Below are 23,968 nucleotides of genomic sequence, written 5' to 3'. Positions count from 1 at the left end.
ATTTACCTAGGAATGAAATATTCTTTTTAATTAAATTTCTTGTAAAAACCAATTATATTTATTTCCAAGCTAAAATATACATGCAAATATTCGGTTTACCGATGGGGCTTAGCTTGTGTGGATTGGTTGCTGAAATTTATCTGAATAAGATCAAACAGGTATATTTAGCGCCGCGTCTCCAAAATATAACGTTTTACGGCAGATATCTTAATAATTACTAATAAACATATAGTACAGAATGTCCTGAATATATTTAATAACATACATACCAGACTTAAGTTCACATCAGAAATGGAAATCCCACAGAATAAATCCATAAATTTTATAAACTTTACTTTAACCAGAGTTAATGAAAACATACATTTTAAAATTTATAGGAAGCTGACGAATACCAGAAATTTTTTCCACTGTTCTAGCTATCATCCTTTCACCTATAAACAGAGCATTATTTTTAATCAGTTTCACAATGCATATAGATACAGCTCCACTCAGGATTCCTTATTGGATGAGCTAATGGAACTTACAAAAAGATTTTTAAATAGGGGTTATTCATTAGGTACCATCATGAAAATTAGCCAACAGGCAAAATATAAATTGAAGACAGGTACAACAAATGACAGAGCGGATCAGAAACACTTTATCAAAGTTCCGTATATACAGCATTGGTATAGACAATTCATTAACATTTTTAAGAACACTGAATTTAAGATTGTTGCACAACCCATGAGTAAACTCCATGCCATCTTGAAACAGAGCAATTGGTGTAGTTCCAACCATGGAAGCTCACAACATTGTTTACAATATTGCTTGTGGTGGATGCAATTCCGCTTATATTGGCTCAACCCAAAATTCACTTTCGATAAGGATAAAGCAGCATGCGGCATCGGTTAGGGCAGGTATGACAAGTGCCTCAGGCTTGCGTTTCATGCGATCAATGACAGGCATATGTTCCTTTTTAATGAATCAAAAGTCCTTAATACACAGCAGGAATATTTTAAATTATTAATTGCTGAAACATTAGAAATGAGATTAAATGCTGATTCTATTAATATACGCAGACCTTATAATATTTCAGACTCGGGGACTATAATGCATGTAAGAACAGTAATTCATACATTGGTCTATCTAAATAATCTCGTGTCAGGTCTTGATAAGTTTATATAAAACAGGGGGGGGGGGATATCTTTCGCGAATGGCTTTTTACTTCTTGTGAACGCAGAAACGATCCGAATAAGTCGGTCACATTAAAGAAGTTTTAGACAATTTTAAAGTTTAAATTATTTGAGAATTGATGTTTATTTATTTCATGGTTTTAAGATTTTTTGCGACAATTGTTTTTTAATTCTCATGGTAGCATGCGATATTGATTGGTTTTTGGGGGGGGGGGTTGGTGGCCACCGACTTTCTATGGCTCTTCTTGATGCGCTAGGTGTGATATAAGAATTGAATACATGATGATTTTAATTAGTAGCTATTTTTAATTTGATTTATTTATTACTAAGCACATAGCATGGGTTCATATAGTAGTAGTGGTGGTAGTAGTAGTGGCACGTGATGCAAGAAAGCAGTTTTTTTTTTGGCTAATGCTGCGTAAGCTTGCTTTCTTGCATCATAATCTGTACTAATGTTAATGCTAAGCAACCATGTTTCATCTGTGGTGAGGAATGGCAGTTGAAGATAGGACATTGTTGCGTTTGATCAGCATTCACACATTTGGAGACTCATTTGGTATAAAGCTTTCACAAGTCTAAAATAGTAGTAGTAGTAGTAGTAGTAGTAGCAGTGGCATTTGATACAAGAAAGCAAGTGTACAAGCTTATGCAGCATCAGCCAAAAAAAAAAAAAATCACACCATTCCCTCCAAATGCCTGTCCAGTTCCTCCTTAAATTTATTCAACCTATCAACTTCCACAACGACAGATGGAAGTTTGTTCCAGCAATTAACCACCCGCTGGCTAAAGGCAAATTTCCACACATCTATTCTACATCTGTATTATCTTAATTTGACGTTATGCCCCCCTTAGGTTTGTAATCTGAACAAGTGGAAGGATCCCATCAGAATTCAGCGTGCTCAACCCATTCAAGGCCTTATACACCTCAATCAGATCACCGTGCAGGTGCCTAGTCTCCAGCCACTGCTGCAATCTGCAGAACTTAAGCCTCTCTTGGTAAGAGGATCCCTTCATTCCCCTTACCAATCTTGTTGCCCTTCTCTGTACACGCTCAAGTAAATCTACATTCTTCCTAGAATGAGGCCTCCAGACCTGTATGCAGTACTCAAGACGTGGCCTGACCATTGCCTTATACAGAGGGATAACCACCTCCTTTTCTCTGCTAGCAAAATTCCTATATATCATTGACAAAACCCCATGACCTTCTGTGGCAGCCTGTCTGCATTGCTCAGAAAACCTCATATCTGCCTGCACAATTACTCCCAGGTATTTTTCATTTTCTACCACCTTTAGTGTAGTACCACCCAGTTGGTACGTTTCTCTGGGGTTACTATTACCCATATGCAGTACTTTGCATTTGTCAAGGTTAAACTTCAGTTGCCACTTCTTAGCCCATCTGCCCAAATCATCTAGATCCTATTGCAGCAGTGTACTGTCATTAGTGTCATTAACAACCCTGCCAACCTTCGTATCATCTGCAAACTTGGACATTAAGCCTGATATACCTGCATCAATATCATTGATAAATATACAAAACAACAGTGGACCCAACACCGAACCCTGTGGGACTCCATTAATAACATTAGTCCATGAAGAGCAGCACCCACTGATTACCACCCTCTGTCTTCTCCCACTTAACCATCCTTTTATCCATTGTAGCAACTTACCCTTAATACCATTCTGCTCCAATTTATACAATAGTCTTTCATGCGCGACAGTGTCAAAAGCTTTCCTGAAATCCAAATATATGATATCAAAATTATTTTTTGCATCCAGTTCCTTTGTAACCACATCATAATATCCTATCAAATTTGTCAGACAAGACTTTCCCTTAACAAACGCATGCTGTGTCTGAATTATTGCTGCAGTCTTGTCTAGATGATCCTGCAATGCATCTTTAACCAGTGACTCCATTATTTTACATGGAACAGAAGTTAAACTAACTGGTCTGTAATTACTCGTGTCACCCTTCGATCCCCCTTTGCGAACTGGGGATACATTTGCACATATCCAGCCCGTGGGAACCTCCCCTGAGTCCAAGGATGCTCTCATAATTATGGCTAAGGGTTTGCTTAGTTGCTTTGCCACCTCCTTTAATATAACTGGATAGATCCCATGCACCCCAGGTGCTTTTCTGATGTTTAACTTCAACAATTTCTCCTCCACTTTGCTCTCAGTTATTACAAAATCATTAAGTATCCTGCTACAATTTGATAATCTTCTGCCATTTTCAAACCTTAATAATTCCTCATGTGTGAATGTAGATGCAAAATACTCATTCAGTTTGTTTGCCATCTGAGCAGGATCATCAACAGTCGAACCACCGATGTCAAGTGGACTAATCAGATTCATCCCCTTCCATTCTGCCTTTATATAAGTAAAGAAATCCTTGATGTTTTTCTTAGCATCTTTTGCCAAGGATTTCTCGTAATCTGCCTTTGCCCGCCTAACCTCCTTATCTGCCATAGGCTTCTGAGTCGCTTGATAATTTATATTCATCCTGTGCATTTTTGTTCCCTGTTACGAGTCTCATTAGTTCATTAGCTAACCATTTAGGCCTAAACCTTGAACAATATTTCTTAATAGGTATGAAACTTTTAGTAGCATCCATGATTAATTCCTTGAATGCTTCCCACTTAGAATTTACTGTTGGTAACATCGTCAGTTTATCCCACTGTACAGAATTTAAAAACTTTCTGAGCCCACTGTACTCTCCTTTATAGAAGCAAAAACCCTTTCCTTTACCCCTGATGGTAATTATATATGTAAGTAAATCCCACATCAGAACACTGTGATCACTGCCACCTAGTGGATCCTTTATCTGCAAATTTTTAATACACGAATGATCACTGCTGATAACAAGATCAAGAGTATTACTCTCTCTAGTTGCCTCTCGAACATGCTGCTGCAGAAAACAATCATCCAATAAATCCACAAAAGTCTGACTAGTGTGTGAGTGACCAACCCACAAGTTCCAGTCAATATCTGGGAAGTTAAAATCCCCCGTTATAAGACATTCTGATTTACTGGCCCACTCTATTTCTCTGTATAATTGTTCATTGTACTCATTCGAGTCATTAGGCCTATAACACACTCCTACTCTTATTTTTGCTTTTGCAGTGCTTATGTCACACCAAACTGACTCAACAGTGCACTGTTCATCTATATCAATTGGATGCTCTTCTTTTGATTTTACGTTTTTCTTAATTAACAGCATAACACCTCCTCCCTTTTTATCCTGTCTATCCTTTCTGTACACATTGTACTCCCCAAATTCCAGTTCTGCATTCCTTATATCTGTGTGACACCACGTCTCTGCTTTCCCAACAATATCCGCCTTTGATGTCTTGACCAACACTTCAAATTCATCAAATTTATTTACTATACTTCTAGCATGGTATACATGCAAGCATACATGCTCCTATCCCTAGTTACCCCAACACATCCCATATACCCACCTATTTCAGGATGACTGCCATCCGCCCCGAAACCCCCAACACCCCTCGCTCCAGGTCGCTACTTATTCTAATAGAAGTTGTGCAAGAATCACCTTCACCTCTGCCTACGGCTACTGTTAAACTAATAGTCCTTGTAATAGTCCTTGTATCCCCCCAAGCTATCAGTTTTCCGACCCACCTAACACTGACTCAATAGCATCAGCAAATATTCTTGCACCCTTTCTATTTAAGCATATCCCATCCCTGTAGAAGCAGTCTCTCCTATTAACAAGTACAGACCAGGCTGAAAAAAAATTCTATCCCTTGAGCCTTGCACAATCTTTCCAGGGCCAAATTGATCGACAAGGCTCTCATCATATACTCCATCCTATCGTGTCTGGGCAGAATTGCAGACACTTTAAAATTCAACCCTAATTCTTGGCTTTTGTTCAACAGTGACCTGTACTTGTTAAGTAATTAGATCTTTCGAGGGAATCCACTCTGTCCTTCAAACTCTCATATAGGCCCATAACAACGCTGAGTTGTCGCCTGATTTCCTTTCACTCCTTACATCGCACACACACACACACAAAGACATCCCCCATGGCAATATCATGTTCCATTCCAGAGAGTTCGGCAAACATTTCACAAGTTGCACATTTTTTTAGGCTGTGATGCGTTGGAGAATGCCCCCCCCCCACAGTTCTTCCCCGAGTCACAGCACTCCTGCCACTTTGTGCCCGTTGCTTTGCTGCTCTAGTTTGGGGATTGCTATTTTAAATTAAGAAGATCACTAAGTTAAATTAATTAAATGTCAATACTATGCTGTCTAATAGAAACAGTGAAGCGTATTTCTCTATATAATTATGCGTTAGAGCTACCTAGTTACCTCAATGAAAAATTTGAATTCCCTACCACTCTATATAAAAACAATGGCTGCAAGATTCGAACGAAATAACGGTTTTATGTATTATAAGTAGTAATTCACAAAAACTCTTTATCTAAATTAAAATAAAAATAACCAGCGTAACTATAAGACTACGTATTAAGTACAATATAAAATAACAATTATGTAAATAAAAAGGCGAAAACACTTATCGCTTTTTCGGAGCCTGTAACTCACAGCTGTAATTTTTAAAGAGAGTCAGCGCCCTCTCTTTAATACATTCATCCGCGATTGAGTGTCGAGAGAATTACAGTCCTACTAAAAAGGTATGAGGTTTCTTCTTATAATTTAAGATTCTTCTTTTGTATAAACTTAAACTGTTCTAATCGTTATGTGCTTCATGCTCTTGATTGCAGTGCTAAATGGCTTTGGTGACAAAAATGAAACTGCATATAACATAAAATGTGCATTCAGCATATGATGTATCACAATGAGTGAATGTAAAAAAAAAAAGGTTATACTCAGTTATACTGTCCATAATATGTAAATTTATTCAAATACACATTATGGACAGATAAATTATATCATTATCAACTACAAATTTTCAGAAACAAACATTACTTAGCTAAATTAGTTAAACTAAGTTAAAATTTTTTTTTTTTTTTATCAGCTCATTAAGATTCATTCTTTATAATCCTTTAGGGTTCTGCTTAATAATTGATTATACAAATTGATTGATTGATTGATAATTGATTTGTATATGATTTCAGAATTTGTTTGATAAATTGGTATTAGTAATAATAGTGGCATATTAATACTAATTTATCAAACAATAAACCCTGAAATGATATATAATCAATTAAAAAGAAGCCTAAAGGATAAGAGAGAATGAATCTTAATGAGCTGGAAAAAAAAACTAAAAAAAAAACCCTAATTTTAACCAGTTTAATTAAGTTGTTTAAAAATTGATTATACATATATGATTTTAGAATTTATTGTTTGATAAATTACAATATTACATACAAATCAAAATCACAAGACTTTGGTTTATAACATATAAGTAAAAAAGAGAGGAATAAATGTCTCTCATTACACTATAACAAAAAGAAATCAAATCAAAATTTTTCTTTTTAAAGAATTTTTTGTTTTTTTTACCTTTGAACAAGTTACCATCATGCCATTACTGAAACGTAGATGCAAAACTGCTTCACAGTGATGAATAAGGGAATTCATCATTTCACCTGTCTTGACATCCCAAACTCTAAAAATGTTAGAGAGAGAGAGAGAGAGAGAGAGAGAGAGAGAGAGAGAGAGAGAGAGAGAGAGAGAGAGAGATGAGATAACTTAAGTAAGAAGGCACTTAAAATGAGAAGTAACAACATATAACAAATTTACAAGGTTAACTGGTTTATCGATAAGTATATTCATGTGGCAAACTGAAAAGATATATATTATTTAAATAAAAGTAAGAATTATTATTGCAATTTTCTATCACAAAGTTAAAAAAACTAAATTTAAAATGCAACTGAATTTTCTCACTTTACTGAAATAAATAAAATATATAGGGTAGTTATAATTAAACCATTGTGCTCTGAATGCAAAAAATTGGCTAATCAGACAACTGAAATTTTGAATGGGAAATAGTCAAGCAAGGAAGGAAGGGGAGGAGATAAAAAAATTTCCATAAAGTGCTACAAAAAAATTATGCTACACATCATATAACAGAACAAACAGCTGTGTAACATGTTTATTTAAATCACAAATGATGTATCACAATGAGTGAATGTAAAAAAAGATTATACTCAGAATAAATACACATATTATGGACAGATAAATTATATCATTATCAACTACAAATTTTCAGAAACAAACATTACTTAGCTAAATTAGTTAAACTAATTTAAAATTAGTTTTTTTTAACTTAGCTAAATTATTTAACCTAAGTTAAAATTAGCTTTTTAATTTATTTTCAGACATGTCAGACATTAACGTCGTAAAACTATTCAATGTGATGTTCAGTGATATTGGAATCACAAAACCATGCTATTGATAACAATCTCATCAATAACATCCTTAGAAATGGTTGTCTACTTGTGTCATGGCATACTACCCACTATCTCAAACTTCTGTACTGTGATACATGATGTGTTTTAACAAGGCTGGATCTCAAGCTTTTCTGTCAATACCATTTACAAACAGCAGCCAAGGAATTGATACTGTTTTCGAAACAGAACTTAATTGACAGAGCATCTTTCCGTACAAGAGAGAGAGAGAGAGAGTAACAACACTAATAAGAGTATAATTTACATAGTTCTTCTAAGATACTGTTTCTCAAACTGTGTTCCGCAGAACACTAGTGTTCTGTGAGATGTGAACAAGTGTTCCGAGAAAAATCATAATTAATAATTAAAAAATGAAAAGCAGACACCACTTTTGTATCATTATAATTTTTAACATTTTTTTTTGTTATTAATTTTTAAAATAATTAAATGCACATGGCATAATACTTTAAGAGTTTAGTATCTATATAATATCGGTGTTTAGATACACCATAGACACTCTTAAAAAAACTACAAAGTAGTTGTTGAGGGCATCATTTGCTCTTTCTCATATTGTGCTCTGCCTTCACGACGAGTTGCCATGATACTGCACTACCTCAAATAAGTAACGCTTCACTAATAGAGAAGACTATTTTTACTTATTCTCAGTGAGTACCACCACCCAGACATGTTTCAAGGCTATTGGCCTATCATCAGTGAGAATAAGTAACAATAGTCTTCTCTATTAGTGAAGCGTTACTTATTTGAGGTAGTGCAGTATCATGGCAACTCGTCGTGAAGGCAGAGCACAATATGAGAAAGAGCAAATGATGCCCTCAACAACTACTTTGTAGTTTTTTTAAGAGTGTCTATGGTGTATCTAAACACCGATATTATATCTGTTATTAATATACTGGCATAGACTAATAATCAAATAGATCGCAGAACACTTTATTATGGCAGGCTTTGCATAGAAAAGCGCAGAGGTAATGCCATCTACAAAAAAGTAGCAATGTAGTGATCTAATATGCCATTCGTATGCGATTTAGCCTGGAGTACACAGGTTGAAGGAGAGGGGGAAGCGAACCAATATCATAACTAAACTCACTTCCTTGTTTAAATTTTTTTTGATAGTTATTAGTATTTCAAAATATTATTATTAAAATATGTGACCCTGGATTTGTGGTTGAAAAAGAAAGGAACTTTAAAATGAGAAGCAAAGTACTTCTAGTAGTGCACTGCGGTCGATGAAAACGAACACAATATTGTCACACTTCAAAGTGAGGATGAACAATCACAGCCTTTTGTTCCCCAAAAATTGGAAGTGAAAAAACAGGAACCAACTAATAAAAGACCAAAATGAAAGTATAATGACAGTTAATTGAATTTCTGCGTTACATGTGTTGGAAATAAAGATGCTACTGATGCACAATGCGTCATATGTAATAAAATATTAGCAACAGTTCTTTGGCTCCCGCTAAACTTGTGTTTCGTAAGTGTTCTACGAATATGTAACTGTTCCGTCAATATATTAGCATTAGCATTAGTAGAGGCATACGATGCAGCATCAGTCAAAAAAAAAAAAAAAAAAAAAACCCCTCTCATTTCATCACTCCATTTGTTCCAAATGCTTGCCCAGCTAAGCCTTAAATTTATTTAGGCTATTAGCTTCCACAACAAAAGATGGAAGCCTGTTCCACCAATCAACTACCCACTGGCTAAAGGCAAATTTCCGCACATCTATTCTTCAACTATCTTTCCTCAATTTGAAACTGCCTCCTCAGGTTCTTAGTCTGAGCAAAACGAAGAATCCCATCAGCATTCAGCTTGCTCAACCCATTCAAGGCCTTATACACCTCAATCAGATCACCTCGCAGGTGCCTACTCTCCAGGCACTACAATTTGCAGAACTCAAGCCTTTCTTGGTAAGAGCACCCCTTTGTTCCCCTCACCAATCTTGTTGCCCTTCTTTGTACTCATTCTAGCAACTCTACATCCTTCCTAAAATGAGGCCACCAGACCTGTACACAGTACTCTAGGTGTGGCCTGACCATTGCCTTGTATAACGGGATTATCACCTCCCTGTCCCTGCTAGCAAAATTCCTATATATCATTGACAAGACTCCGTGACCTGCGCTGGCAGCCCATCTGCACTGCTCAGCGAACTTTATATTTGGCTGCACAATTACCCCCAGGTCTTTTTGTGAGATGAAAAAGTGTTCGGTCAATATATTGTGAGATTAAAAGTGTTCCAAGACTAAAAAAGTTTGGGAAATGCTGTTCTAAGTAGTGCTATTTTCCCTGGTGGCATTTTACGGAACTATTTTTTTTTTGCATCATTGATTTTCACATTGTTTGAGTATTTGTCCATTTTAAATTTCAGCTGCATGCAGTCAGCCATTTTCCATCAAGACTTCAAAGTTTAATTATAACTACTCTGCATTTTTAACTTATTCATAAATGAAAAATCTTAAGGTTATACCTGGTATTACGATAATTACAATTACTACTAATCTGTCTACATAAAGGCCTCCGTAGCCGAGTGATCAGGAGCGGGAGTTCAGTAGCATATGCTCTTTGAGTAGACCAGAGTTCAAACCCCTGACTGCTGAATACGGTTGATCTGCCAACCCGCACTGGACCAGCGTGGCAGATTATGGTCCCTTTCCCTCAGCATGAATTGTTGAGGAGGCTTCCATCCTGCAGTGGGTTGATAATGGCTACACTTTACTTTTTTTACTTTATGTAGACAGATTAGCAGTATATGAGTAATATATCAAGAAGCATATTACTTGTATACTTCTTGACAAAGTGGCCTGTCATTTTATCTACAGAATACACAGTGCTTTAAATGTACAATATGAAACCAATATCTTTCTTTAGTGATTTACAGCATATCTGATTTTTTTTTTGGTGATTTGCTGCAGTTATTTCTGTTCAGTTTTACTCCCTTGCTCATTAAAAGGTGGAAATTGTAGTACTAAATTAACATAAACAATGCAATAAAAAATATACCTCTGAAATGTTAATTACACATGGGATATGCATGCAACAAACATTCTCCTCTGAGAGAGGAACCAGCAACCATATTTGTCAGTTGATATAATTAGTTACAGATATTCTTTTAAATGATAAAATCACATTTTGAATGACAAAACTTGCTAAAGACAATGCAAAGTGTGCATGAATTGGCAAATTGTTTGCATGTTATAATTAGCAGCTAGTGACTCCAGTTAGTGTTCTCCATAATTATATTGCAGTACTGTAAAATTCACTTGTGTTGTTTATAACTTAAAGTTATAAGTTCCTCACTTCCCTCCTCAAGTAACACATACTTGAGGAGGGAAGTACGGTGGTGTCCTATAGTCTGATCATAATGCAACCCAACTGTATTACACTATTTTCTATGGAAATTGGGTTCCAAGATATTGGTTTTTGCCAACACCAAACTGAATTCCACAAAATCATCACTTCAACTACCCATGGAGCTGTAACTTATACCACTAATTAAAAACTTGCTTGCTAAACATGGGTTCCACCACTTCAAGCCTCCAATAAGCAAAGTGGTGGTATTCCACCAGTTGATGAGAGTCATCTACTGCCTAATATTGCCTGGTAACACAGAGGGGCGGCACTCCTCCATGTGGTGTGGGTGATTACCCCCAGTGTGCTTATGCATGGAGGTTATACGCAGGATTACTAACAGTCCCACCATCGTGAAGGTGCAAGCAGAGGATTGGCTGTCTGGACTTCACCGAAATTGTGTCCACTTGACTTGAATGTCACCCGAATATCAGTTCCATCAGCGTTTTAGACTCCCGGGTAGCAAGTACAGCTTGTCTGGCATATCTGAGAGAATTTCTTCGACACACCAAAGGGTGCCCCCGTTAGCAAAAAAAAATCGCCCTTGCACAGTAATCAAATTTGGAGGGCATAGTTCTCCTTGTTAAATTTTTTGAGTAAAGAGTTCCCCTTGTTAATTTTTTGAGCAGAACATTTTCCTTGTTAAAATACTTTATTATTCTACAAAAATGCAGATTGTGAGCAAACTCCTATTTAAAATAATGTAGTCGATTTTGTCTCTTTTTTTATTTTAATTTGTGCATGTCTGAATGAAACGTTTTTTTAAAATGCTATTTAAAAAACAGAATTTTTAAAATTTGTTTCATTCTAGTCTACATGTCTACAATGCAATAAGCAGGGTCTCTGTTTTTCTGTTATGATGTATACGTGCGAAGTATACATCATAGCCGACCCGACAGAGAGCAAAAGGAAGGAATAAAATTCAACCAAAAATAAAATTAAGTATATAAATATAAAATAGCTGTAGATTATGGAATAAACTCAGGTTAACGCCACTATAACATTCCCACTGAAGCCTTCCAACTATGGATTAATTCAGTACTAACTATGATGGTACAACCATCAGCAGGATTAAAATTTCATTTTTCCCCATTAAAACAACAATTGGAGGACCTGCATAAACATTTTATCATCACCCCTATTGATAAAGCCTCCTGCAATTATGCCATAATCCGTAAAGCCTTTTATTTCCAAACATTAAATGCAGAACTAAAATCCAGTGACACCTACAAGTCCATCACTAACAACAGCAGTATTATTACCAAGAAGTTAATTGCTTTCAGCAAGAAACTTAAAATCAGCTTTAATAACTACAAATTTCCTTATATTTATTTCATACCCAAGTTCGCAAAAACCTTACAAGCTTTAGGTTTATTATTTCCTGCAAATATGGTTACGCCCATAAACCTGGCAAAACTTTGGAAAGGTCACTTAGCATTAGCAAAGGCACGTGATGCAAGAAAGCAAGCTTATATAGCATCAGCCAAAAAAAAAAAAAAAAAAAACCCTTATTTCACCCATCCACTGGCTCCAAATGTTTGTCAAGTTCTGCCTTGAATCTATTTAAGCTATCAACTTCTACAACGACATGGAAGTTTGTTCCAGTAATCAACCACCCGCTGGCTAAAGGCAAACTTTCACACATCTATCCTACAACCATCTTTCCTCAATTTGAATTTATTCCATCTCAGGCGATTCTTCTGAGCAAGAAGAAGAATCCCATCTGCATCAAGCATGCTCCAACCATTCAAGGCTTTATACACCTCACAGGTGTCTAGTCTCCAGACACTGTAATTTGCAAAACTTAAGCCTTTATTCATAAAAGCAACCCTTTGTTCCATTCATTAATCTTCTTGCTCTTCTCTGTACTTATTCCAACAGTTCTACATCCTTCTTAAAATGAGGCCTCCAGACCTGTATACAGTACTTAAGGTGTGACCTGACCATTGCCTTATACAAGGGGATAATCACCTCCTTATCCCTGCTAGAAAAATTCCTGTATATCATTGACAAGACATCATGAGCTACTCTTGCAGACCGTCTGCACTGTCAGAAAACTTCATATCTGCCTGCACAATTACCCCCAGGTCCTTTTCATTCTCTACCACTGTCAGCGTGGTACCACAGAATTGAGACGTTGCTCTGGGATTACTGCTTCCCATATGTAGTACTTTACATTTGTCAATGTTAAACTTCATTTGCCACCTCTCAGCCCATCTGCTCAACTTTTCTAGATCCTGTTGGTTGCAGCAATGTACTGTCATTAGTGTCATTAACAACCCTGCCAACCTTCGTATCATCTGCAAACTTGGACATTAGGCTTGATTTACCATCATCAATATCATTTATAAATACAGAAAAGAAACAATGGACCCAACACTGAACCTTGAGGGACTCCACTAATAACATTAGTCCAAGAAGAGCAGTGTCCATTGATTACCACTCTCTGTCTTCTCCTACTCAACCATCCCTTTATCCATAGCAGCAATTTGCCTCCAATGCCACACTGCTCCAATTTGTGCAGCAGTCTTCCATGTGCAACAGTATCAAAGGCTTTTCAAAGATCCAAATATATGATATCAAAGTTATTCTTTGCATCCAGTTCCTTTGTGACTACATCATAGTATCCAATCAAATTAGTCAGACAAGACTTCTCCTTAACAGACCCATGCTGTGTCCGAGCTATAACTGAAGTCTTGTCTAGATGATCCTGCAGTGCTTCTTTAACCAGTGCCTCCATTAATTTCCCTGGAACAGAAGTTAAACTAACAGGTCTGTAATTACTTGTATCTCCCTTTGAACCTCCTTTGTGGATTGGGGTCACATTTGCACATCTCCAGTCCATGGGCACCTCCCCTGAGTCCAGGGAAGCTCTCATAATTATGGCTAAGGGTTTGCTTACTTCCTTTGCCGCCTCCTTTAATATAACTGGATAGATTCCATCCACCCCAGGTGCCTTTCTTGCATTTATCTTTATCAATTTCTCCTCCACATTACTCTCAGTTATTACAAGATTAACCAGCTTACTGCCAGAGTTGAATACACCTCTGGCATTCCCCCCCCCCCGAATAACTCCTCATGTGTGAATGCCGATACAAAATATTCATTTAGTTTGTTAGCTTCTTGAGCAGGATCACCAGCAGTTTAACCATCGATATCAAGTGGACCAATCTGATTCATCCCCTTCCTTTTAGAGTATACATAAGTAAAGAACTCATTGCTGTTTTTCTTTACATCCTTTGCCAAAGATTTCTCGTAATCTGCCTTCGCCTGCCTAATCTCCTTTGTAACTTGGTTACAGACCAGCTTATATCTATCATAGGCTTCTGTGTCACATGTTAATTTATATGTATCCCATGCATTTTTCTTCTCTGCACATGTCTAATTAGTTCATCTGACATCCATTTAGGCCTAAATCTTGAACAATATTTTTTTGTTGGTATGTAAAGCCTAGTAGCTTCCGAGATAAGTTCTTTGAATGCTTTCCATTTTGAATTTGCTGTTGGTAACATCATCAGTTGGTTCCACCGAATAGAATTTAAATGCTGTCTCAGACCACCATAGTCACCTTTACAAAAGCAAAAACCCTTCCCTTTACCCTTGATGGTAGTTACCTCTTTGAATAAATCCCACTTCAGCACACTGTGATCACTGCCATCTAGTGGTTCCTTTATCTGCACATTGTTTGTTTGTTACTGGGTTTTTAGGAGCATTAGCAACTAAGGCCATATTGCTCCGGGGATATGCGATGGTCATTCCCTGACCTTTCCACATCCTCCATATTTGGTAGTCACGGGCTCGAACCCCGGTCTAATCAAGAAGCGTGTGCTATGCACTGCTGCTCCTGCCCACCTGGCTATGGAGGCACTAACCGCACTTTCTTGATGCATGAAGAATCATTACTGATAATCAGATCAAGAGTATTACCTCCTCTAGTTGCCTCCCAAACATGCTGCTGTAGAAAACAATCATCCAATAAATCCACAACAGTCTTGCTAGTGTGTGAGAGACCAACCCAAAAATTCCAGTCAATATCTGGGAAATTAAAATCCCCGAATATAAGACACTCTAATTTACTAGCCCACTCTATTTCTCTGCACAATTGCTCATTATACTCATCAGTCCACCCACATCAATTGGATGCACTTCCTTAGATTTTATGTGCTTCTTAACTAACAGCATAACCCCTCCTCCCTTCCTGTTCTGTCTATCCTTTCTGTACACATTGTACTCCCCAAATTCCAGTTCTGCACTGCTTATGTCTGTGTGACACCATGTCTCTGATATCCCAACAATATCTGCCTTTGATGTCTTGACTAGCACTTCAAGCTCATCGGATTCATTAACTATACTCCTAGCATTGGTGTGCATGCAAGCATACATGCACCTGTTTCTACTCTTAGTTACCCTAACACAGCCCATGTATTTACTTGTTCCACTATGACTCCTATCAGTCCTGGAAATTCCCATTACCTTGCTTTCCAGGCTGCTGCTCAATTGCATTTCAATAGAAGCAGTGCAAGAATCACTTTTACCTCTCCCAGCGGCTACTGTTAATCTAGTAGTTTGTGTATCCCCCAAACTGGCAGTTTTCCGACCCACCTAACTCTGCCTCGATAGCATCAGCATATTCTTGCACCCTTTCCATTTAAGTGTATCCCTGTAGAAGCAGTCTCTCCTTTTAACAAGCACAGACCAGGCTGAGAAAAATTCTACCCCTCGAGCCTTGCACAATCTCTCCAGGGCCGAATTGATCGACAAGGCTCTCATCATATACTCCCTCCTATCGTGTCTGGGTAGAATTGCAGACACTTTCAAATTCAACCCTAACTCACGGCTTTTTTTCGGCATTGTCTTGTACTCGTTAAATAATTCTGCTGGTCTCCTACTCTTAATATCATTAGTGCCAATGTGTACAACAATATCACCCTTTGTGCCCTTAAAGGATGATATGTGCCCCACAATGTCATCAACCTTTGCTCCTGGCAGACATACCCTGGTCCTGTTCAATCTACCCTTTTTGCACAATATGTTCCCCGTTTTCCTGACAATAGAGTCACCTACAACAACTAGTTCCTTTGGGACCAGTGCATTCTGCCTTGGGGGTTGCTGCTGTTTTGCGTGATGTTCAAGTGCAAGCTCTGGCACTGATGTGGGCAGCTGAGAGCTTGATGGATCCCTCGATTTAAATCCTTCGAGGGCACCCACCCTGTCCTTCAAGCTCTCATATAAGCCCATAACAATGCCGAGTTGGCGCATGATTTCCTGGCACTCCTTACATCACACACACACACACAAAGACATTCCCCTTGGCAATATGATGTCCCATTCCTGTTGCTCCACAAACATCAAACAAGCAGTGCATTTCAATAGACTGTGATTCAGAGGACAACAGCCCATCTCAGTTCTCCCCTGAGCCACAGCACTTCCAGTAGTTTGAGTCATGATTTGTATTCAAGTTCAATAAAATTCCAATACAAAATATAACCCTAAACCTATATCCCAATGCAGTTATAACACTATATATATGTATTTTGGTATCGAATATTATCTCCGTGTTACGTTATATGACTTTCTTATAGCATGTCAACTTATATGTATTAATTTATGATGTTACATTTGTAATAACTAGGTTGCTATATTTATTTAGTTAATACAATTCAATTGACAATAAAATTTAATAAGATTAATAAATTTTACTAATTAATTGATACTACTATACTCGCTATCTAGTTTTCCGTTAAACCTTATGCTATCTAGTTTACCATTAAACCTTATGCTAGCACGCGTTGTATCTTATAACAATGGCGGCAAGTTAAGAACGGTTAATCTAAGGACACGAGGTATTATTTACTTTTCAAATCGCGCTATCTAAATTCAAAATAAACCACGGAGCTTGGCTATGTCTATAAGCTACTTATAGAAAATAATTTAATCTAACAATTAAATCAATAAAGCGGCTAAGTATAATTAAAAACTTTTCGTTTGTGGGAGCTGCAAAACCTGTCCAAATGTGGATTTGATACCCTTACCGATACTAAGTAATAACCTACAATCTCTATTTAAATTCAATTTAAACTAAAGTATTGTTACTAGGAATATAAAGCAACTCTAAAAAATAAATTAATATGCCAATTTCAATCAATAAAAAAGCAAAAACGTCTCTGTTTGCTGGAGCCGTAAAAACTTCGCTTGTTCACATGTACTCTCGCACCCAAACAAACTTAACCCTATCATGAACATCCTTCCTGATAGTAGAATAATTAATGACAGTATACCAGTTATTAACGCTCTGAATACTGACAACATCTCTCATGTGCAAACTTTTGACTTTAATAGTGTATTTACCAACACAGACCTAACCAACTTAAAATCGGTCCTGAATGAAATTTACAATAACTACAAACATATTATTGGTTGTAATTCAGTTTACTGGAAAAATATCATTAATCTCTGCATCTCCAATAACTACACTTTTGATGGCAAATCTGTATACTTGCAAATCAAAGGTACCCCTATGGGTGGTCCCACTAGCTGTGTCTTAGCTAACCTATATCTATACTGGTCTGAGACCTCTCTACCCTGAGACATAAAACTTTACAGATATATTGATGACTTATTAGTATTCAACTATTCTACATTTATACAGGACTTTGCTGGTATTTACCCTTCAGAACTTACTCTGGAGAAAACAAATAATAATGACTTTTCAGCCAATTACTTAGACCTGGATATGAATATCAACAGCCCTCACATACCACAATCAACATATATAATAAAAGAGATGCTTTCGGCTTTAATGTAGTCAGTTTTAGCCATTGGCACTATAACATTTCTAAAAAAGTACATGTTAATATAGTACTCTTCCAATGAATCAGAATTGCAACAATATGCAATAGCAACAGTCATTTTTCTGACATCATCAAACTACTTCATAATAAATTGCAATGCAATAATTTCCCTGCAGCTTTCCTCTACCATCATTTCAAAAAAGCAATAAATATTATAAATTTTTAAAAAATTATAAAAGTTCAACTTTGATATTAACAACACATTTGCTGTTTGATTACATATTACTTTCAGGCCTGTACATAATGTATAGTTATATGATCCCTAGCCTTTGTCGTGTCTCACGGCGTAGAAAGCTTGTGCCCATGGATTGGCTATGCACGGGGATATTGTGTTTTGTTATGTCCTGCTTGCTGTTTTGCTAAGTTTTGTCAACGTTATTATTTTTATTTCAATTTTTCTTTCTTTTTACATTTCCTCAATAATAATACCAATACTGACACAATATAATAAAGTAGCTTAATTTAATTTATTATGATACTCACCTTTTTATATTCTGCATTGATGTTGGAATAAATTGGATGATAATTTTAAATTTAAGTTAGCATGAATGAGTTAGGATTTAAAAACGGAATTAAAATGTGCGCAAGGAAGTAGAAGTGCACATCTTTGTCCTTGGTTGTCAATGTTGAAATTTGAAACGACTTAAGTTATACGGTTGGAAACAGAAGGCCAATAGCCATAGCAAGTGGCTTTCATTTTACACGTCTTCAGTTAGCAATGGTAGAATGAGAGTAAACGCGTGTATTTAAGAAGACTAAGTTCCCGTGATGCTCCTGGATACACGTGGGAATCTCAGGTGCATGAGATTCCAGACCGGTGCTATGTTATAGGGTAGTTTGGAATTTAATACTTGAAGAGTGGAATGGCGGCGAAACCATTCTATAACTAGGGCTTCATATTGGAAAATTTTAAAGCTGGATTTTAATTTTGAGAATAGGAATGGCTGAATCTACTAAGGGGGTGTGGTTGTGGGATTGAACATGTGTTGCTAATTCAGTATTGGACTGTCCCGTGCTAAAGCTATTGTAGTGATAGTACACACGTGTGTTTGATGTTTTGGTAGAACGTATTTTGTGGTGGTGCTACCAATGTAGCAAGCGTTACAGTTATCTTGACATTTTATTAAGTAGATGATATTATTCATGTCACTAATGTTGTAATTTTGTGTATCTTTATATTTTTAAAGATACACAAAATTTTTAAACACACCTTCATCTGCTCCGCCTTTTAACCTACGTTCCTCGATGCCCCCGAATATGTTGAATCCTGAAACACAACTATCAAAAATTTTAATTAAATATTTTTCCAATAAAATTCATATTTCTTTTTTAAAAAAAATGCCTCTTTCATAATATTATCCTGAAATTTGCCCGCATATTCCCTAGAAATACATGTAAAAAATGTCCATATATTATCCATCAAACCTGTATTAAAATTGTACAAAAAGAATTACAGAAGAGATACAATAAAAAATATAACCTACTATCCCAAATACACCGATTAAGATTCAGCCTAAAAAGAAATTTGACACCGCAATCTTGGGTGGATCTTACGACATATAATGAAATACGTATAGCAGCTGCCATCAACGACATCGAACTCAGACACAACAGAAAATGGGAGATCCTTACACAGAAACCTCACACCGCCACAAAATCTTCCACTATAAACATTTCTTCGTACCCTTTTCTTCCACTGAACTCGCTAGCCTCGATTATGGTTTTAACTTTGCTATTAAAAATAATAAATATCCCTACAAAGAATGTATAATAGAACTACAAACTAAATTAGATAACCATCCAGATAAATGGCAAATTATACACCAAAGTAATTCAATTCTTAACTCCAGATTCAAACCCCAACCCAATATAAACAAACAACAGTTAATGAACTTACAAAAAATACGTAACAATCCAAATATTATAGTCCAGAAAGCTGACAAAGGTGATTCCATAGTAATTATAAACAAAAGCACATATATAGAAAAAATGGAATCTTATACTCTCTGATTCAGATTCATACAAACTGGATAACACATATACTATTTCCAAACATAAAAATAAGCTTGACATTATTTTAAGGAAATTAAGATCCAACAATGAAATTAATTTATACACCTTTCAATAGATTGGTATCCGAAACAATATTCTACCGCATATGTTTAGTATTACCAAACTCCATAAACCCAATCACCCACTAAGACCCATAATATCCTTCAGCAAATCAGCTTTCACTAATTTATCTTCCTTCCTGGTTAGAATTATCTCCCCCCTCACCAGATTTTCGAAATTTAAAGTAAACAATACCTCCCAAACCTTTGAAAAAATAAATTCTATCACAATAACCAATGATGACATCCTAGCATCTTTTGATGTAGTCTCATTGTACACCAATGTACATTGGCTGTCAACATTACAAAACTTACGTAATTTCTTAACAGACACCAAAACCTTATCCAATCGCACTTCCCTCTCAATTAATACCATACTAGAGCTCAGAACCTTTCTATTAGATGCCAGATACTTCCGATTTCTTAATCAGATTTACCAGTAAACCTATGGCCTACCTATGGGATTACGGATCTCAGACCCCTATCTGAAATTTACCTAGCCTTCGTAGAAAATCATATATTACAACCATACCCCCCCAGATATTAAATTATTTATACGATATGCTGACAATATCCTCTTAATAGGGCACAAATCCACAATAAATGATCTTTTCATTAAATTTAATTCCATGCATAATAGATTAAAATATACCCTGGAATTGGAAGAAAAGGGACAAATTAATTTCCTAAACCTCACTATATACAGAAGCGATACAAAACTAGGAAAAGAATTTTCAGAAAAAATACTCAGAAGGGCAAATACTTACACTTTGAATAACATCACCCCTCAACACAAAAAAGGCAGTCCTTTATAATCAAATTTACAATGCTATAAAATACAGTTCCACACATTATGACCTTAATAATGAACTACAATATCTTACAAGTAAATTCATATCTAGGAAATATCCTATTCAATTAATCAAACAAACTATTATCACAGCCCAAAATAATATCAACAACCCACCCAAACGCATGTCCAATAATAATCCACGTATTATCATATACCCTTACCATAGTAATTTTGCCAACCAATTCCGCCGTTTATTTAAAAGTACTGATATCACCCTTACATTCTCATCTTACAATAAACTAGGTTCATTATTCAACTCATATAAAGATACACAAAATTACAACATTAGTGACATGAATAATATCATCTACTTAATAAAATGTCAAGATAACTGTAACGCTTGCTACATTGGTAGCACCACCACAAAATATATTCTACCAAAACATCAAACACACGTGCGTACTACCACTACAATAGCTTTAGGACGGGACAGTCCAATACTGAATTAGCAACACATTTTCAATCTCACAACCACACCCCCTTAGTAGATTCAGCCATTCCTATTATCAAATTAAAATCCAGCTTTAAAATTTTCCAATATGAAGCCCTAGTTATAGAATGGTTTCGCTGCCATTCCACTCTTCAAGTATTAGATTCCAAACTACCCTATAACATAGCCCCGGTCTGGAATCTCATGCACCTGAGATTCCCACGTGTATCCAGGAGCATCACGGGAACTTAGTCTTCTTAAATACACGCGTTTACTCTCATTCTACCATTGCCAACTGAAGATGTGTAAAACGAAAGCCACTTGTTATGGCTATTGGCCTTCTGTTTCCAACCGTATAACTTAAGTCGTTTCAAATTTCAACATTGACAACCAAGGACGAAGACGTGTACTTCTACTTCCTTGCACACATTTTAATTCTGTTTTTTAAATCCTAACTCATTCATGCTAACTTAAATTTAAAATTATCATCCAATTTATTCCAACATCAATGCAGATTATAAAAAGGTGAGTATCATAATAAATTATAATAGCTACGCTATTATATTGTGCCAGTTATAAATGGTACTTTAAGAGATCTACAATTTTCGAATTACCAATACTGACTTAAACACACGAGACATCCGTCCGGGTACTGACTACGGTACAGGTTTAACAACTCGAGACAGCCCGAGCACAACTATATTTCCCTTTCTTCTAATTGCTTTCTACTGTCCTTAATTAGTACAACTTATTTCTCGTGTGCGATTAGGCTTGCCAAAAGCAATATCGAGATGCTATTGCTCCTTTTTTCTTCTCAAAGTTTAGTGTCTTTTCTACACTACCTTGTTAGTCATTAATTTTCCATTTCCTGACACTTTGCCTAATCTGTTTAATTGCTTACTTCCCTGTCACACAGGTATGGTTCACTTTGACGATTTCACACTTTTCCCCACCTCACTCGGGGTTTACTTCAACTGATATAAATATACTGTACAGAGAACTATCGGCTTTCATCTTTGGGTCTCCGATGTTGTTCTGTAATCACTACACGCTGCTAATTTCACCGATTCTGGTCCAAGCACACAGTAAGTTGGCATTAGCCTGAGTTTATTCCGTAATCTACAGCTATTTTATATTTATACGATTAATGTTTGTAATGATGATTTATTGTAAACTCAACTGACCTGGTGGTCGTGCCAAAGTATAAACAAGAACATTTTTTTTTTAATGGTAAGGCAGTGTATAATTAGGCTGAAGGAAACTGAAGCTTAGAAGAAGCTTATTGTAGATTTCGGATATTGTTAACTATCAATTTTTTGCTATTGCATATAATGGCAATTCTAATGTTTTGGGACAAAATGAGGTTAGCATGTACCTTTTTGGAGGTATCAGATGGCCAATTGTGTGAAACTTTATACTTTGAAGTTAAAGGCTTTGTGTTTATTGTATATGTTGACATTGGTCTGAGAGTTATTAAGATCTATATCTAAATCCAGGTAGTTGGCAGCCAGGTTATTATCACTGGTTTTTCCAGGGTGAGCTCAGATGGGTATATATTGGCAAGATTTTGTATGAAGTGGGGCAATTTGCTACAAATAAATCATCTATGTATCTAAACATGCAGATTTCTGAAGGCAGTGAGGTTTCGTACCAGTAAAGGTATAGATTGGCAATGATACAACTGGCTGGGCTACCCATTGGGGTACCTATGGTTTGTTGGTAAACTGTTTTACCATTGAAAATGTAGTTGTTGGAAATGCACAAATTCAATAAGTTCTTCCAATATGTTGGTTTGTAGTCTATTATATGTTTGTATTTATTAAACAGATTATTTAAGATGAGCTTCAAATTAGTTTCCATTCTTATATAAAAAAAAAAATTATATATATATATATATATATATAGAGATATATATATATATATATATATATATAGATATATATAGAGCAACAGCCTAGAAAACAAGATGCAGGATATTTCAGATTGATTGATTTGGTAGTTGTTGGCGCATCGGCTTCTGTGGCCATATTGCACCTCCCAAGGTTTTTGCAGTACATTGATCCAAGCCCGAGGCGGGAATCGAACCTGCGACCTTTGGGTTGCCGGGCAGGTACTTTACCCACTCGGCTAGCCCGGTCGGCGGATATTTCAGAGACTGCTGGGAGTCACTGCGATACAAGTAAACACATGGGTTGTGTTAGGGTAGCTAAGAATAGGAACAGGTGCATGTGTACACCAATGCTAGGAGTTTGGTAAATAAATTTGATGAATTTGAGGTATTGCTCAAAGCATCAAAGGTGGATACTGTTGGGATATCAGAGACGTGGTGTCACACAGATATAAGGAATGCAGAACTGGAATTTGGGGAGTACAACGTCTACAGAAAGGATAGACAGGATAGGAAGAGAGGAGGGGTTATGCTATTAGTTAAGAAACACATACAATCCAAGGAAGTGAAGCCAGTCGACATTGCTGGACAGTGCAGTGTCGAGTCAGTTTGGTGTGACATAAGCACTGGGAGATCAAAATTGAAAGTAGGAGTGTGCTATAGGCCTAATGACTCTGATGAGTATAATAAGAAACTGTACAGGGAAATAGAGTGGGCCAGTAAATCAGAGAGTCTTATAATGGGGGATTTTAATTTCCCAGATACTGACTGGAATTTGTGGGTTGGTTACTCACACACTAGCAAGGCTTTTGTGGATTTATTGGATGATTGTTTTCTACATTAGCATGTTCGGGAGGTAACTAGAGGGAGTAATACTCTTGATCTGATTATCAGCAGTGATTCTTCATGCATTAAGAATCTGCAGATAAAGGAACCAC

At 36.4% G+C, this 23,968-nt stretch overlaps 1 protein-coding gene across 1 annotated transcript in view; it reads right to left on the bottom strand.

Moving 5' to 3' along the window:
- Positions 1-23,968, bottom strand: part of LOC150078435 (beta-TrCP-like) — a 255,323-nt gene that overhangs the window by 114,516 nt on the left and 116,839 nt on the right. Inside the window, exon 7 of the mRNA XM_090384331.1 lies at positions 6,651-6,756. Coding sequence (XP_090240457.1) covers positions 6,651-6,756 — 106 coding nt within the window. The remainder of the gene's footprint in view (positions 1-6,650; positions 6,757-23,968) is intronic.

This window comes from Mastigoproctus giganteus, chromosome 11, assembly GCF_048544385.1.
Source record: "Mastigoproctus giganteus isolate SK-2022 chromosome 11, ASM4854438v1, whole genome shotgun sequence".
Classification (NCBI taxonomy): Eukaryota; Metazoa; Arthropoda; class Arachnida; order Uropygi; family Thelyphonidae; genus Mastigoproctus; species Mastigoproctus giganteus.
Note: the sequence above shows the minus strand (reverse complement) of the source record. Positions and strands in the feature narration are given on the sequence as shown.